Consider the following 16500-nt stretch of genomic DNA (forward strand, 5'->3'; position numbering starts at 1 on the left):
GACAGTGGTAGTGTTATGGTTTGTGACTAGTGGTTAAGGGTGATGGTATATTAGAAGGGTAACAATTCTAAATAGGTTGATTTTGTAGAGACCAGATTGATAGGTATGGTTGTGAGAGAGTATAAGAGGTGGTTATATGAGGCGGTTGTTAGTAGTTGAGTATTAATGGCATGGTTACAATTGGCAGGGGGTGATAGATATGATAAGGGAAGAATATGTTATGAGGGGTATACGAGTTAAGCTCGGGTGAGAGGTAACTTTTATCAGGTGGTAACTTACGTGATCAGGATTGACTGGTTGGGTGTGATTATGGGCCTGTGATATATATATATATATATATATATATATATATATATATATATATATATATATATATATATATATATATATATATATATATATATATATATATATATAAATAAATGTTGGTGTGAGGCTTTGACCTCACAAGACGTGGTATGGTGTGATTATCATAAAGTTATTATTTGAATGTTCTGTAATGCATGATTGGGTACGCTAATATAATTGAATGATGATTAAAAAGGTAATAATTTGAGTTATCTGGCATGACTGGTTATACTTGTATGTATTCATGATACATGTTAATCTGTGATATGGTAAGGGGATGATATTCATGAGGTTATTATCTGTTTTATTCATATAATATGTTGTGTTGGGATTGAGTAAAGTGGATTTGAGTAAGTTTTCTTGTCCGAAAAGTGATTTCCGAGTCAGTGTTTATGGAATTGTACGTAGTTATGATGTCTATCGGTGTGGTTGTGGCACCTCGGGTGGTGATCCGAGCACGGTACTTAGTGTTGTGATGCGGGTATTTTCACACTGCGGTGTGGCTGTTGGTGACGGTTTTGCGATGCCGTCACCGGTTGTGGTGGAATAGATGGGATGATTATGATACGAGTTTTTGAAAGTACATACCAGTTATACATAGATTGTTGTTTTGTTTGTTGTTGTTTCCTGTGAGTTTCAGTTTGGACAGATAGACTGTTGTTTTGTTTGCTGATGTTTCTTACAAGTTTCAGTTTGAGAATGAGGGTAGAGTATGATATAAAGAGAGTTGTATATGTTTTTGTTGTTGTCATGGTATAGAAATGTTATGTTGATGGGACACAGTTGTTAGAGGTTGTTACAGTACTTTTGATCTTGTTGTAGATGAGACATCGGTGCACATAGTCATGGAAAGTGATTCGTAAAACATGTGTGGTAATGACCTGAAAGATGCAGGTGGTTCATAATCCTTTGTTGAGACAGTGAGTGTCGGGTGTTGGAGGAATTATTGTCATGATAAGTTATGTATGAGTTTTGCGGTAATAAAGGAAAGAACTTGAGGATCTAGTGTGAGTGTACGTAACGAGTGTGGATCGTGAGTTATGCTTTTGGGAGATATGTGCTTTACATAGAGAGGTATGCCATGTTGCGGTAATGTGGAAGAGTTGGAGTATTGGTTATGCTAAGGGTTTTATGGTTTTGGTTAAATGGAGTGCAGAGTGAATTGAAGTATGAGAACTGTTTAAGTAAGAGAGTCTTGGAAATAGGAATGGTTATAGAAATGAGGTTATAGGCGGTTATCTTTGACATGTGGTGGTGATGAGGATAATGAGATGATATAACTAAGAATTTAGTATTAGTGAGTTACGAGGACGTAACATTTGTTTTAAGAGGAGTAGGATGCGGTAAAAGAGAGTTTCATGTTTGTGCATGTTGTAATATAATTAGAAGTAGAGTGTTGGTGTAGCATAAAGAAGGAAGTTGAATATTTTGTGGTTGATGTTGTAAAAGGCCATGGTCGAACTTGTAGTAGTGTGATGTTTAGGAGTGGGAGAATATTTTATATAGTGTTGACAGTTGGAGGATGATGTTATGAGTCTGAGTAAACTTCGAGGACGAAGTTCCTTTTAAGGGTGGTAGAATGTAACATTCCGTTTGATGTCTATGAGTGTTTTGATATTGGATTTGGTAGTGGATGATATTATGGAGCTAGCAGCGTTAGAGAATGGTAGTTGGTAGTGTATGTAATTAGTGTCGGGAGAGTTTATGATGTAGTTGATACGACATCATGAGCGATGTGTGGAGGTAGGAATAGTTGGTGGAGTTGGTGTTAAGAGTTCACGAGTTATAGGGTGAGGTTTTGTTTTGAGTCTTAGTTGCGTTGTTGTGTCCTAGTCAAGTTGGTAGGTTAGTTTTTATGTATGGGTTGAACTTCGGGGACGAAGTTCTTTTTAAGGAGGAAGACTGTATTACTCCGTATTTATGAGTCTCTGGGTCCTCTATCGAGTAGGCCTTACTCTGTCGAGTAAGGGTGAGTTGCGTTTTAAAATAGTTTCTGACCTGTTGGGTACTCGATCGAGTAACTAAGATACTCGATCGAGTAAGGGGCACTCAATCGAGTACCTTAGCTACTCGATCGAGTAGCCGGTTTACGGGGAGTTATTTCTCGGGTTTTGTTAATTATGCGATTAAGGTATATAATACTTCCGTCATTGTTCTTAAACACTTTTTCAAAACCTAATCACTGTCAAGAGAGAAAACAAAGTACGTTCTTCGCTTTAATCGCATTGTTAGCAAATCCCGGAGTTTGGAAGGTCGGATTTCACCTTTCGTTATACCGTTGAGATCCTTGCGTCGAGGGTAAGATCTATGTACCGTTTTTACAGTATTTCCTTTAAGTTGGTTAAAACCTAATATGGGGATTTTGGGGTTTTGTGTAGATTGTGATTTGGTAGTGTTTATGTGTTTGTATGATAGGAGGAGGTTTTGTAGAAGAGGCTTTTTGATACAGCTGTTGATACCGTCTGATAGTTGTGCTTTCCAGGTAGGGTTCCCTACTCAGTATTAGTCCCATAGTGATTGTTAATGTGTTGAGATTGATTGATTAATATCGTAATTGTATTGTGACGGTTGTGATTGTGATTGTTTGTCTCTGGTTCTCGAGATGCGTTCTCGGCTGAGTGGAGTCACTTGCGGGAGTGGCTTCACGCCCTAGTTTCGCCCTTCGTGGAACCCACTACGGAATGGGATGTGCACATTAATGGACAGGGTTATCGCTCGGTATGATGAGCGGGGCTTAGGTGGGAACGGCTGCGGTCCCCCAATGGCAGGGCTGGTCCAGTGGACAGTCGGTGATTGAGATTGATGGGACTGGTGTGATTGTGTGTGTGTGTGACGGTTAAGCTATCTGTTTATCGTATTGTTGATATATATAAGTTGTGTGATTAGTACTAACCCCGATTGTTGTTTTGTAAAACATGTGGTGATCCATTCGGGGATGGTGAGCAGTAATTGAGCAGGTTTGAGTTGAGTACTGGGATAGCTGGGATGTGCCACCGTCTGACGATAGAAGTCTTCCGCTGTAGCTTTACTAGTTTTATGCCATTTCAGTTAATTCGGTAGACAGTTGGTTTTGAGAACATGTATCGTATTTTGGTATTTGGTTTCAGTTGTAACCTTTCACTAAACTTATATTATTTAAAGTTGTTTCGTTATTGTCTTATGAATATCATGCCTCGGGTAACCGAGATGGTAGCATCCTTATACCTGAGTGGTCCTGGTAAGGCACTTGGAGTATGGGGTGTTACAATGGTCATCGACTATGGTGAGAAAATAATGTGCACGGGTCAAGCTAGGTACTTTGTACGGTCCCCAAAGGTCACAATGTATGAGGGCAAATAAAATATCACATTTATTATCATTAGATTTAAATGAGGTTCGGGATTATTTTGCCCGACAACAAGAATCACACAAATCATCCGAATTCCAAACTAAATTTCGTCCAACCAAATTTGAAAAAAGAAGAAAAACATTCTTGGAAGGATGTCCTACCCTTCGATGCCACAACCTGCTTTCTTTGTCAACCGTCATTCGTCCCACCATTTCATCTTTTTCCGGCTGAAAGTAATATACCCCTCTTCTATGCTCACCCCGTCCAATCATCATCTTCGTAGTTCGGTCCTGCATTTCACAATAGTCCGGATAAAAAGTTATTAAGCAATTGTTCTCATGAATTAGTTGTTGGGCTGAGATAAGATCACATGCAAGGGAGGGCACAAACAACACGTCTTTCAAGAATTTTTTTTTGCTCAAACGAACTTCTCCATGGATCGTAGCTTCAACTCCTCTACCATCAGGTAGGCTGACAATTGAACATTCTTCCTCCCAGGTGTTTTCCAAGCATTCTCGTTTTCCCGTCACGTGATGTGACGCTCCGCTGTCAATTAATCACTCAATATTCACAATTAATGTCATACCTTGTAGTCTTTCACTTCCATCAGAACTGGTATTCAACAGGGTCTTCAATCTTTGTATTTCTTCAGCAGTGAACGGTATATTCGTCTTCCCTTGCTCCTCTGTTTTTCCCGTTCCTGTCACAGCATTTGCCTGGTGGTTCCCACGGCCCCTTCCTCGGCCACGGCTACCACCTCATCTGCCTCTTCGACCTCTTCCCCGTTCTCGTGCCTTCACTTCTTCCTATCCATGTTTCTCATAACAATTTTCCTCTGTATGATAATATTTCCCACAGTAAGTGCAGCGCGGTGGTGGCGGTCTGTCAGACTCCTCTTCATCCTCCTTTTGGTATTTCCCCCAATCTCTGCCACTATAAGTTTTCACAGCCATCGCAGCATCGTTGCGTTCCTCTTTCACTTGGGTGAAAGAGTTATGGCGTTCTTCCCTGAGTACTAAGGCATAAACACGATTCAACTGAGCAATCGGATCTTCCATGAGCAAATTCGTCCTGATTTGACCATATAATTTTGCATCTAGCCCCATCAGAAATTGGTGCACTTTTTCTTTTTCTTTCTCCTTTGCTATGGACACGGCTGCTCCGCTAGTACAGTCTTTTATTTTACTGTATTTTGCTAATTCATGCCAAATAATTTTTAGCCTGGTATAGTACTCAACTATCGATTCTTTCCCTTGCTTGCATTCATTCAACTCGCTCTTGAGTTGATGGACTCTCGGAGCGTTATTCCCAGCCGAATATCTTCCTCGTAACTCCTCCCAAATATCTTGAATTGATTGAGTAAACGTGATACTCGGATGTAATTTTGGGTCTATCACGTTCCGAAGCCATGCTCGTAACATGGCGTTGCATTGACGCCATGCTACTGACTCAAGATCGTCTTCTTCTCCACTATTCGTTGGTTTCTTTACCGTCCCCTCAATGAATCCTAATTTATTCTTCGCATCTAATCCATTTTTCACAGCTTCAGCCCACATATCATAGTTTGTGCCATCAAAGATTATTTGTGTGATATTCAAACTAGGGTTGTCGGATGGATGAAGGTACAATGGAGACGCCATGAGAATTGTCTTTGGACCGCTCCCTCCTCCTTTCAACGAATCACCTCCTTTCAACGAATCACCAGACATAATTTTAATTTTGTTTTGAATTTTTTTGTGAAGAAATTAATTTTTGGATCTATTAGGCTCAGGATACCATGTGAAAGTTATATGTTGAAAAAAGGTCGTAATTTCATTGATTAGAAACGTAATACACAGCACCTAATATATACAATACAAAGATATCTCTAACTTATCCTCCTTCCTAATACTACTCCTACAAGATAGCAACTATCCATAACAAACAAGATTACATATCATACAATATATTCACACAATAATAATATTAAGGAATATCCTTAATATTATTCTTTACAAATATCCCCACCAATGAGATTTTTTTTTTTTTAATATGGAGTAGCAATTACTTCGTGTTATTATAAGTCAACATAGTAATGATAAATATAATAGGAAATTGAGTTGGCTTTACCGGCGGTACTCAATCTCAATATCACCCTCTCACATATAGTTTGTACCACCTGTTGTGCCCTATGATTATCCTATTAAGAGAAATATTGAAATTAAGAGAAATTAACTCCTATACACATAGACATTTAAATCTAAGAAAAACTAAAGAAAGTGTTGATTTGTTGAAACTTGAAAGTGCATGGACATGATTACATGAAAGCCTCATACAGTCGTACTACATGAGAAATCACGTAGGATTGATTTGTAGTAGTGGAATTTTGATAGAGTTTTTTTTTTTTTTTTTTTTTTTTTTTTTAATAAGGTAAAGAAACTAAATTGATTGAAAATCAACCTATACCATCCTTGCGGATGAGAACGGTAGAAGAAAATCACAGATTTTCGACATACCAGGTAACAAGAATAAATGAAAGGGCATCAATAGGAAACTCTTATAATGCAAGAATGTCACTTTAAAGCCCATAAAAAATAAAAAAATAAAAAGAACTTAAAGAGAGAGTCTTCTAACAATCAAACGGAGTAGCTGGAAGCCTGGAAACAAGAAAAATCGGAGAATATGAAGAAAATACAGATGTATAATCGTGTAAAAAATTCAACATCCCCTCCTCACTGTTTCAACAACAGTAAGCCATCCCTCATACCATTTTCCCCAAATTCACCTCAAGAACAAATCTCTTAAAACAGATCCCTTACTACTGATTTCAATAGAATTATTGAGATCTAAAAAGAAGGTTCAAACACATTATCATACTTACATTCTAATATCCACAAAAATGTGATACAATCAAACAAATTGAACATAAGTTCTTGAAGAAATACTCTTTAATTCTTGATTTAAACCTTCTTTAGCTAAGACATATGACTAAAAAGAACTCTCCTAGGCTAATATGGAGAGTAACTTAAAGTCTAGTCTTTGAGAAAGTGAAAATCAAGAAAGAAAACTGAAAAAAATTTCAATTAAAAGACTAAAAAAAGACAAACAATCTACATAATCATAAACAAGAGGAAGATGATTATGAAGAAGGAGATATGAAATGCTAGAAAAAGGAAATTAAGGAAAAAAAATTCAGATCTAAATTTCTGGAAAGTTGAGAGAGAGTTTCTCTCTCCACTTTCTCTCTCTTCCCATCTCCTTTGAGGAATTTTGATAGAGTTGTACACAGGTTAAACTTTATAGTCCTCCCATTCAATAATATTATTATATATAAATATACCTGTTTTGTCATTCTTAATAGCTTGAAACTGATGTAAATTTGAAAGTCTCACAATATATCATACTAAATTTCTTAAATTAACACAGTAAAAACCACTCCCTCCGTCCCGGTCAATTGTTGTCTTTTGGTTTTGGCACAAAGACCAAGAAAAGTGAAAGGGTCAATTACTTAATGCCAAGTGGAATAAATTGAGTGTAAATGATCAAATTGTTCATCAAGTTCATTTTTAAAATAGAAAGGACAACAACTCACTGAAACACCCCCAATATAAAAAAGGACAACAAATGACCGAACAGAATTAACACCCGTAAGAAAAACATGGACATATGACTCAACGGTAGCCAACTACATCTCATGTACATTGTGATATTAATTACTATTTCATCCGTTCTAAAATAATTGACGTTTTTAATTTACGAGGTGAGCCTTTGATTTCAATTTATACAAAAATATATTGGTCGGAAAATTATAAAAATTAAACCATAAAATTCCTTACGAATAAAGCTTTAATATGAGTATACATTTCAACATATTTAGTCATATATTTTGAGAGATATTGAAGAGAGAAGTGAGTGTCTCGAAAAGTGAGAATGACAATTAAAAAAAACAGAGGGAGTATTAACTTTGTTCAAATGATTTTGGCAAGATATCTCAAAAGTAGTAGCAATAGAATCAATTGTAGAAGTAGTAGTATTTACACTTATTTTATTTTTCCCTCAGAGATTAAAATAAAGCAAACTATTTACTGGCAGAGGGAGTAGTATTTACACATATTTCTGGAACATAAATTTTGTGAAACGTAATTTACTTATTACAGAGTATCTTTTAAAAGGGGTATTAGGAGTATAATTTAGAACCTGAACCAAACTAATATAAGATCAATGCATCCTTCTATTTTGAAAGACACTTTTATAACAACGGTAATAAAAAACATTGTAGCTACAATAAAGAAACATACTCATTAACACAATTTTTTAATGACACGATTTTTTAAAAGGCATACCCATTAACACTATTTTTGTATGTTTAACGGAGAAGTGCTATACATTGGTGTCAATAATGTGTTGTATCTTTTTTCATCGTCATGGCTTCTGCTCTCCATCTGCATGGATCAAGTTCCATGCTTTTTCAAGTCATCAATCAAATAATTGACGAACCTGTGAAAACAACAAAAATAAAATAAAATAAAATTATTACTGTAGTATTAGAAAAGAAAAAGGAAGTAAAATGTAAATCCATTTAAAACAAGCAAGATTGGCGTAACTAAGGTCATACAAAAACATAATGTAAATAACATACTCCCTCCTATTCACAATAAACCTCCCCTTTCATTTTGACACAAAAGTTAAGGAAACACACTACCCCACTATATAATTAAATTTGGACCACACAAATACACTACTCCACCATATAATTAAATTTGGACCATACAAACACTTACCGAAAAAGGAAATAGGGAGGTTATTGTGAATAACCGAAAAAGGAAATAAGGAGGTTTATTGTGAATTGAAAGGAGTATTAAATTATGAGTAAATAAAAGTTATCAAAAGAAAGAATAGTGATCTGGGATGTAGGACGCACGACAATTTATATAGCAATGAGCCACTGACTTAATGAGTAATACATTGCGATTGTAAGCTTATAGTAGGACTCTACAAATCACATAGTATGAATTATAGTAGGCACCCTCATGTGCTTCCTACTTTATGGCAAATGGGTATTTTGTGAGGGGAAATGGTATCCGTCTATATGTATAGACGGATAGTGTCCGTCTATAATGAGAATTTGTGATTAAAGTAGGACTCATTAAATCAACTAATTACATTTGACCCGGCTTAGAACTCTTAGGTAGTTCTTACGTTATTTTGGTCAATTATTATAATTCAACTTTTAATCTAGTTTCGCAGTACACATTTTACTCATCGTAGTTCACTGTTGACAATTATACCCCTCATTTCTCCTTCCATTTTCCCTCTCTAATCTCTCTCTAATCTTTTCTCTCTAATTTCAAACATCTATTCCCCTCTAATTCATGAAAAAATGAAAAAATTAAATTATATGATAGTCTTGTACTACTGTGATAAATTAGTTTAATAAACTATGTATTACATTCCATAAATTAACATTACAAAAATAGAAAAATCATATTCATAGCCATCAAATATTGAAAGCCATTACTACGCCGTACAAGACATTGAATAAAAACAAATTCAACCATGTACTACTGACGAAGAACAATATTGCTACGTACTACTATGGGCTACCGTTAAAAACCAACTATACGACTGCCTCGTTGAGTCGTTGCCTCGCTGGCCAACTAAACCATCGCCGGCCAACCGAATTAACACCAGTTACACCACCATTGCCGTCAAAATGCCCCTCCCTCCCTCCCTCCCGCACTAATCACCCTACTACTGCTCTATTACGGGTTTACGACCGTACCGCCATAAGACAAATAACATTACCACCGTACCATTACTTCAACGGCGACTCTCACTCGCCGGCAGACCACCGTCAAGAGTCGCCGGCGGACCACCGTCGAACCACCCCTGGTTTTAAAACACCATCACCAACAAACCTACAACGCCAAGCCTTAATTAATTGAGCCATAAACCCTAATTAAAAAGAAATAAAATTCTAAAAAGAGTTAACTTAATCATTAATTTGAGATTAACGAATTAAACACCCGATCTTCATTCGAATAATCGTTCATAATTGAGTAATTTTAAGGAGATTGAAAAGGGTTAAGCTTTAACAATATGGAGGTAGAGAGAAGGTCGAGAGAATTAGGTTTGATGATTTTTAGTCAAGGGTAGAAAATGGAAAATTTGGTGCAAAATGTACTATAATGAGTCAAAATCGTACTGCGAAAATAAATTACGTTAATCTATTATATTTGTTTTTAAATCAAAAAGTTTATAAAAGTTGGAGATTATATAATCGCTCGAAAAAAGCTTCCTTTAATAATATAGATAGATAGATATTGATTGATACTAGATTTAATACCCGTACAATGCACGGGCCTATATGTAACCTCACTCTTCAAGGACTCGTAAAACTATTAAGATTAGATCTCTTAGAGGCTTAAAACCAACTAAAATTGGAACCTAATAAGAACAATGAAATTACATTCTAAGTGCTCCGCTTCAGTGTAATTTATGTCGAGTATTCTATACTCCATATAAAACATCTTTAATGTGATTATGTGAATTATTGTGTAATCTCAGTTAGTCTCCCTGAAGACCGTTTTAACTTAAGACCTCTCACGATCTTTTTTTTGCGCCTTTGTTTTAGTCGGGTGTAAGAACCGTCTTAAATTCAACAACCTTAAGTTAAGACGGTCTTTATTGTATCTTATAGTAGGACTTGGATTATCTCCCACATACTTAGGTTCCTCATTCTGATCAAAATCAACTTTATTTTTTCCGTGTAGAGCTACTATTTTAATTTTAGCCAATTAATTTATCATTCTAAATTTAATGCCCGTACGATATACGGACCTATTTTTACTGCTCTATTGTATATAATGGAGTAACAGAAAAATATTAAAGTGACTAAGTATTGTTTTAAACATGTGGCCTCAACATACATGTTAATGTAACTTAAAAATGAATGTTTGATATTAAGTATCTAGGGCTCCGTTTGGTAAGATATTTCAGGTACCTGATTTGGTCAAAGTAGCTTATTTGACCAAAGTTTCAGGTACCTTATTTTTTTGTAAGCGTTTGGCAAGTAGCTTATTTAATCAAATAAGCTACCTGAAATGAAATGCTACCTAGAGTAGCATTTGAGATTTCAGGTACCTGATTTGGTTTGATTTTTCATTTTTACCCTTTAAATCTATACTATTATATAATTATCATATTCTTTTACGTCATTTCATCAAAATCAGTTGTCTTTTCAGTTAGTTTGCCAAAAAAAAATTTATATAATAAGTTACCTTATCAGTTCCTAATTTTCAGCTATCTTATCAGTTACCTTTTCAGGGTTTAGTTAGCTTTTCAGTTTTCAGCTACCTTTTCAGATAGTTTTACCAAACAGAGCCCTAATTTAAAATTGAATACATGTTTTTTGTACTACAATTTTTTCATTAAATTCCTTAATATTTCCTTTAAATATACTTTAACATGAACCCGTTGTATGTATATTTGCACTTTGGTCAAATTTATACTCGTGTAAGGAAATAGCAACAACTTCTTTTGTATATGGAGTACTTCTATGGCAGTATGGCCTTGTTTTTTTCCACCTGAATCGAACTGAACTGAACTTATAGAAAAATGAGTATGAATTCAACTAAAATTTTCTTAAGTGAATTTATAGAAACTGAACTGAACTTAGACAAACTGAACTGAACCTGAACTTATAGTGTCGAGATCCAGTGAGAACCACTAGTATAATGAGAACCGTGAGAACCCTGACTAAATCTCCACCAAATCTTGTTTTGAAAATTTTAGTGGATCATTTACCATTAGTTTAGTATATTCAAACACATTCTTTAGTTTAACTAAACAAAATTAATTGATTTTATTAATAAAAATAAACTTAATGTATAAAAATATAATTAGGTATACTAAAACGGTTATAGATTCACAAAAACGAATACTAGGTGCATGAAAAGTGTTACATGCATTAAAATGATTACTAGGTGCATAAAAATAGCAGGCTCTAGGTGCACGAAAACGAGTTCTAGGTGCATGAAAATTGTTACAGACATGAAACATGAGTAGTAGGTGCATGAAAATTAATAAAGTGTAACTCGCCTCGATTTTCGTCACTAATTCATACTTCCTCCATTCAACTCCACTCTACCATATTACCATTTTCATCCATTCAACTCCACTCTACCACTTTCCAAAAAAAGCATAAAAAATTACCTTTTTATCCTTATTACAATCTCTTATTTACATATTTTTCCACTACTTGGCCCACTAAAATCAACACTCATTTGTACTTCTATTATTTAATAAAGCATCTTTCACACACCCATTTGTACTTCTATTACTTGTTTAATTTTCTCCTTAATATGTGTGCATTTTACAATATGGTAGAGTGGAGTTGAATGGAGGAAGTATTTTTTAGACCAAGAAATGTGTTATCTAACCATAAATTCTATGCCGAATCCATATGTGTCATTATTTTTTTAAAAAAATTCCGTAAGGTGGAATTCTCAAGGTTCTCATTGTGTTGATGGTTCTCACCAGATCCCAAATATATATATATATATATATATATATATATATATATAGGGAGAGAAAGAGAGATAAGATCTTGTGAGTTTGGTTTCTTATGGTGAGTTGTGAGTTGTGAGTTTGCGCTTTGAAATCTCAACTACTAGATTATATTAGAGATGAATTGCCAAGATCTAATCTTACATGTCATATAAAACCACTATCATTTACTTATTTTCTCTTTTTTCGAATGTTACTTTTTTTTTTTACATTTATTTTTTTCTCTTTTTTTTTACCTCGTGTTATTATTTATTGTGCTTTTTTTTTACCACTTTATTTTTTTTTCTCTTATGTTTTTCTTTAATTTTCTCATTATGTTACCTTTTTTTCCTTTTTCTTTTTGTACCGAATTTATTTTTTACTTGAAATTTTTTTTACTCTTATTTTTTTTTACCTCGTGTTATTATGTTATTCTTGTGCTTTTTTTTACTTTGATTTTTTTTACGACTTTGATTCTTTTCTCTTTTTTTTTTACCACATGTTATTGTGCTATTATTGTTAGTCCGTTGTTATTGTGATGTTATTCTGCTGTTACTTTGATTTTTTTTATGACTTTGATTTTTTTTCCTTTTTTTACCACGTATTATTGTGCTGTTACTCTACTGTTATTCTGCTGTTATTGTGATGTTATTCCGATGTCACTTTGATTTTTTTACTACTTTGATTTTTTTTACTACTTTTATTTTTTTACTCTTTTTTTACCGCATGTTATTGTGTTGTTATTTTGGTGGTATTGTTATTCTGGTGTTATTGTGATGTTATTTCGGTGTCACTTTGATTTTTTTTACTACTTTTGATTTTTTACTCTTTCTTTTACCACATGTTATTGTGCTGTTATTCTGGTGTCATTGTTATTCTGGTGTTATTGTGATGTTAATCCGGTGTCATTTTGATTTTTTTTATTACCTTGATTTTTTTACTCTTTTTTTTACCACGTGTTATTGTGCTGTTATTCTGGTGGTATTGTTATTCTGGTGTTATTGTGATGTTATTCCAGTGTCACTTTGATTTTTTTTACTACTTTGATTTTTTTACGCTTTTTTTTACCACATGTTATTGTGCTGTTATTCTGGTGTTCCTCTACTGTTATTGTAGTGTTATTGTGGTATTATTCTATTATTAATGCAGTGTTATTGTGGTATTACTCTATTGTCAAATGTTTACAATTCGACAAAACTAAATGGTAAGTGTATATATAATAAAATCCTCAAACAATTTTGACACTAGAGAGAGTAGACATCTCTAGTTAGATACTATTTTGACTCAACCTCCTTAGCCACTCATTAGCTCTTCTCGGCCTCACTGTTACATGACTACACTGCATTTTCAACAAGCTTTTTAACACAAAGTTCTTTTGCGTCAAAATTGTATTACACTTTCCTAAAACTAAATAACCCATATCCGTAGTCGCAGGCAAAGTCGTAATCATAGTAATCCAATCAGGCCTTAATCTATCCTCCTCCTGCATTCGCGAAACCAACTCTAACGCAATCTTAGCATACCCATTCTGAGCAAATCCAGCAATAATAGCATTCCAAGAAGCAACATCTCTTTCATGCATTCTATCAAACACCTTATACGCATCCCACACCGCCCCACATTTCGCATACATATTCATAACTCCAGTCACTGCAAACAAATCCAGGCGATTCCCATTAACAATCAACATCCCATGAATCTCCCTACCTTTCCTAATATACAATTTTGACACCCCTTCAATGTAATATGCAAGCTTTTTAACACAAAGTTCTTAATAATCAATCATCACTATCAATTATCACTATCTATGATTACCCAGCTATGAGACACATTAATTGATCTCTGAAGGCAGTCCCACACTGTTTAATAAGATCGACCACCGTACCGCTCCACCGAGCACCATAGCTGCTCCTGTACATCAGCAGATTCAACCATCACTTACCTCGACTCCAATTCGCAGCAGAATATCACCTTGGCATTCACACTTGCTCCATCAATTCAGTTCGAGATTACTGTCGCCGAAACCGAGTACAAATCAGACCCGTCATCACACACCACCATTGGTTCTACTCCGTTCAAATAGCAGCAGACGAATCAGCTACTGCTCAACTACTGCTAGGTAGTGGCGATGCGAGCAGTTCAAATAGAGAAGAGTAAGTAGTTGGAACGACGTCAAGTTTGGAAAATGCAAGAAGAGCAGGTAACAAACGGAAAGGTTATGAGAATGAAATCATTTTGTTTTTGTTGTAATTTACGGAATAATTGTTAAGAACTACTATAAATTTATTTATAAACTTGCTAAAGCGCTCTCGCAATTAGAAGAACTTTGGGTTTGGAACTTGAGTTTGATCGAAACTTGCATTCCAAAAGGTCTATTATTATTATTATTATTATTATTATTATTATTATTATTATTATATCCTACCAATAGTCCGTATGAAAATAAAACAAATAATGAAAGAATGAAGGAATGTAGATCAGAGAATAAGAATAGATAAAACTGTCGGAAACAGAGCTAACAATGAGTTGCTTATCTGATTAATCAAAATTCATAATCAAGAGTTATACCTGTATTTTTAGCGGACAATTTGACGACTTCCCACTGAATTGATGAATAAAATACAATTTCAGAGAATTTGATAAGTAATCAGGGATGCGATATCGAAAGTGTGATCGATTTTCAAGGTTTTCTAGAGAATTTTGGGGTTTCTTTTTATTAGAGAGAGGTTAGGAAGAGATTTTTCTTTATTTTAATGTCATAAGATTGTGTTTGCTGGACTTTCGTTTGATGTGGCGAGATTTTTGTTAAATCTGACTGTGTTTATGAGATTAATTCTCAGCCCTTGAATTTTTTTTTTGAATGGTTGAGATTTTCCAAACTCACAACTCACCGTAAGAACCAAACTCACGAGATCCCGCCTCTCTCTCTCTCTCTCTCTCTCTCTCTATATATATATATATATATATATATATATATATATATATATATATAGGGTCGGGATCCGGTGAGAACCACCCATATATTGAGAACCATGAGAACCTATTAAGAACGCTGGACTATACACAATTCCAAAGTTTGGTTGGGAAGTATAAAACTTTAGACGCGCATTACAAACCACACCACTTCTCTCTCTTCTCCCTCTCTGATTCCTCATTTGATCACCGCACATCACCAACTTCTTCTTCGCCGACCACCGCGCATCACCAGTTTCTCCTTCGCCAACCACCGCACATCACCAGCTTCTCCTCGACGACCATTGCGTTTCTCCATATTCATTGTCATTGACCACCGTCACACTCCTTCTTCACCGCCATTGACAAAGGTAAGTTGCCTGTTTAAATTCAATCAATTTTGTAATTAGAAGATATGTTTCCGTGTTTTAACAATAACACGATGATTTTATGTAAAATTTCTATGATTGATACGATTTTAATCTAAATTGACGCAACGATGAATTAGTTTCACCCTAATATCAGTAAATTAGGGTTCATAAACAGTTCAATCTGGAATTACTTTGACCATAATACAAGTAAATTAGTTCGATTGATTTAGCAGTATAGTAGGCTTTTATGTATCCTTTTTTTCTTAATATGATTGGAGTATCACTCTATATGGGTTTTCTACTTTTTGGAGTTCGTTGGTAACATTGGTTCATTCCTTTGTTCAAACATCTTCAGAGCTTGCTTAAAAATATTATTTTTGCTTGGATTAGCTTCGAAAATAATACTCTTTTTATCTTCTTCATGATATTGTAATTTCTGGTTAAGTTCTACAAGTTTGTTGTTTATCAATTGTTAAAACTTAAGAGCACATTGTATGCATTTTGGTCTTCTAAAAGCTTTTACCTCTGTTTGTTTTTCTTGGGCATCATATCCACTGGGGATACTTCATTTAGAATTCTGCTCTATCTACGAACCTAAAATATAATTCTTGCTTTCTGCTTGCTGCTCAGGTAATGTTGAACCAGGTAGTGTCTAAACATCCTTCTTCAGCAACCTTGACCGATGACAGGTACATAGACCTCATCTCTTTATCTCTTTATAGTGATAATTTGCAGATCATAAATGCAGCTAGAAAATCTGATATGGACTAATTTTTTTTTTTTTTTAAAAATGTGCAGCAACATGCCTAAATACCGTTCCTCAAAAACCCATTTTAATTGGTATGTGAACCTCATGTTTTGATGCTGATTTATGAAGGATCATGAGTAGCTATAAAATCTGTTATTAACTAATTTTTCGTAAAATGTATCAGTATCTTACGTGATCTCCATTATGCCGAGCCTATGTTGGAGCTG

At 34.7% G+C, this 16500-nt stretch overlaps 1 protein-coding gene and 1 long non-coding RNA gene across 2 annotated transcripts; one reads left to right on the forward strand and one right to left on the reverse strand.

Moving 5' to 3' along the window:
- Positions 1-4482: 4482 nt before the first annotated feature.
- LOC141629724 (uncharacterized) lies at positions 4483-5385 on the reverse strand. The gene has a single exon (XM_074442686.1). The coding sequence runs from the start codon at positions 5383-5385 to the stop codon at positions 4483-4485; it is 903 nt and encodes a 300-aa protein (XP_074298787.1).
- Positions 5386-16154: 10769 nt separating this feature from the next.
- On the forward strand, positions 16155-16500 carry LOC141626991 (uncharacterized). The gene is made up of 3 exons (XR_012536553.1): positions 16155-16214; positions 16324-16365; positions 16458-16500. It is a non-coding gene; the product is annotated as an uncharacterized LOC141626991 (long non-coding RNA).

This window comes from Silene latifolia, chromosome Y, assembly GCF_048544455.1.
Source record: "Silene latifolia isolate original U9 population chromosome Y, ASM4854445v1, whole genome shotgun sequence".
Classification (NCBI taxonomy): Eukaryota; Viridiplantae; Streptophyta; class Magnoliopsida; order Caryophyllales; family Caryophyllaceae; genus Silene; species Silene latifolia.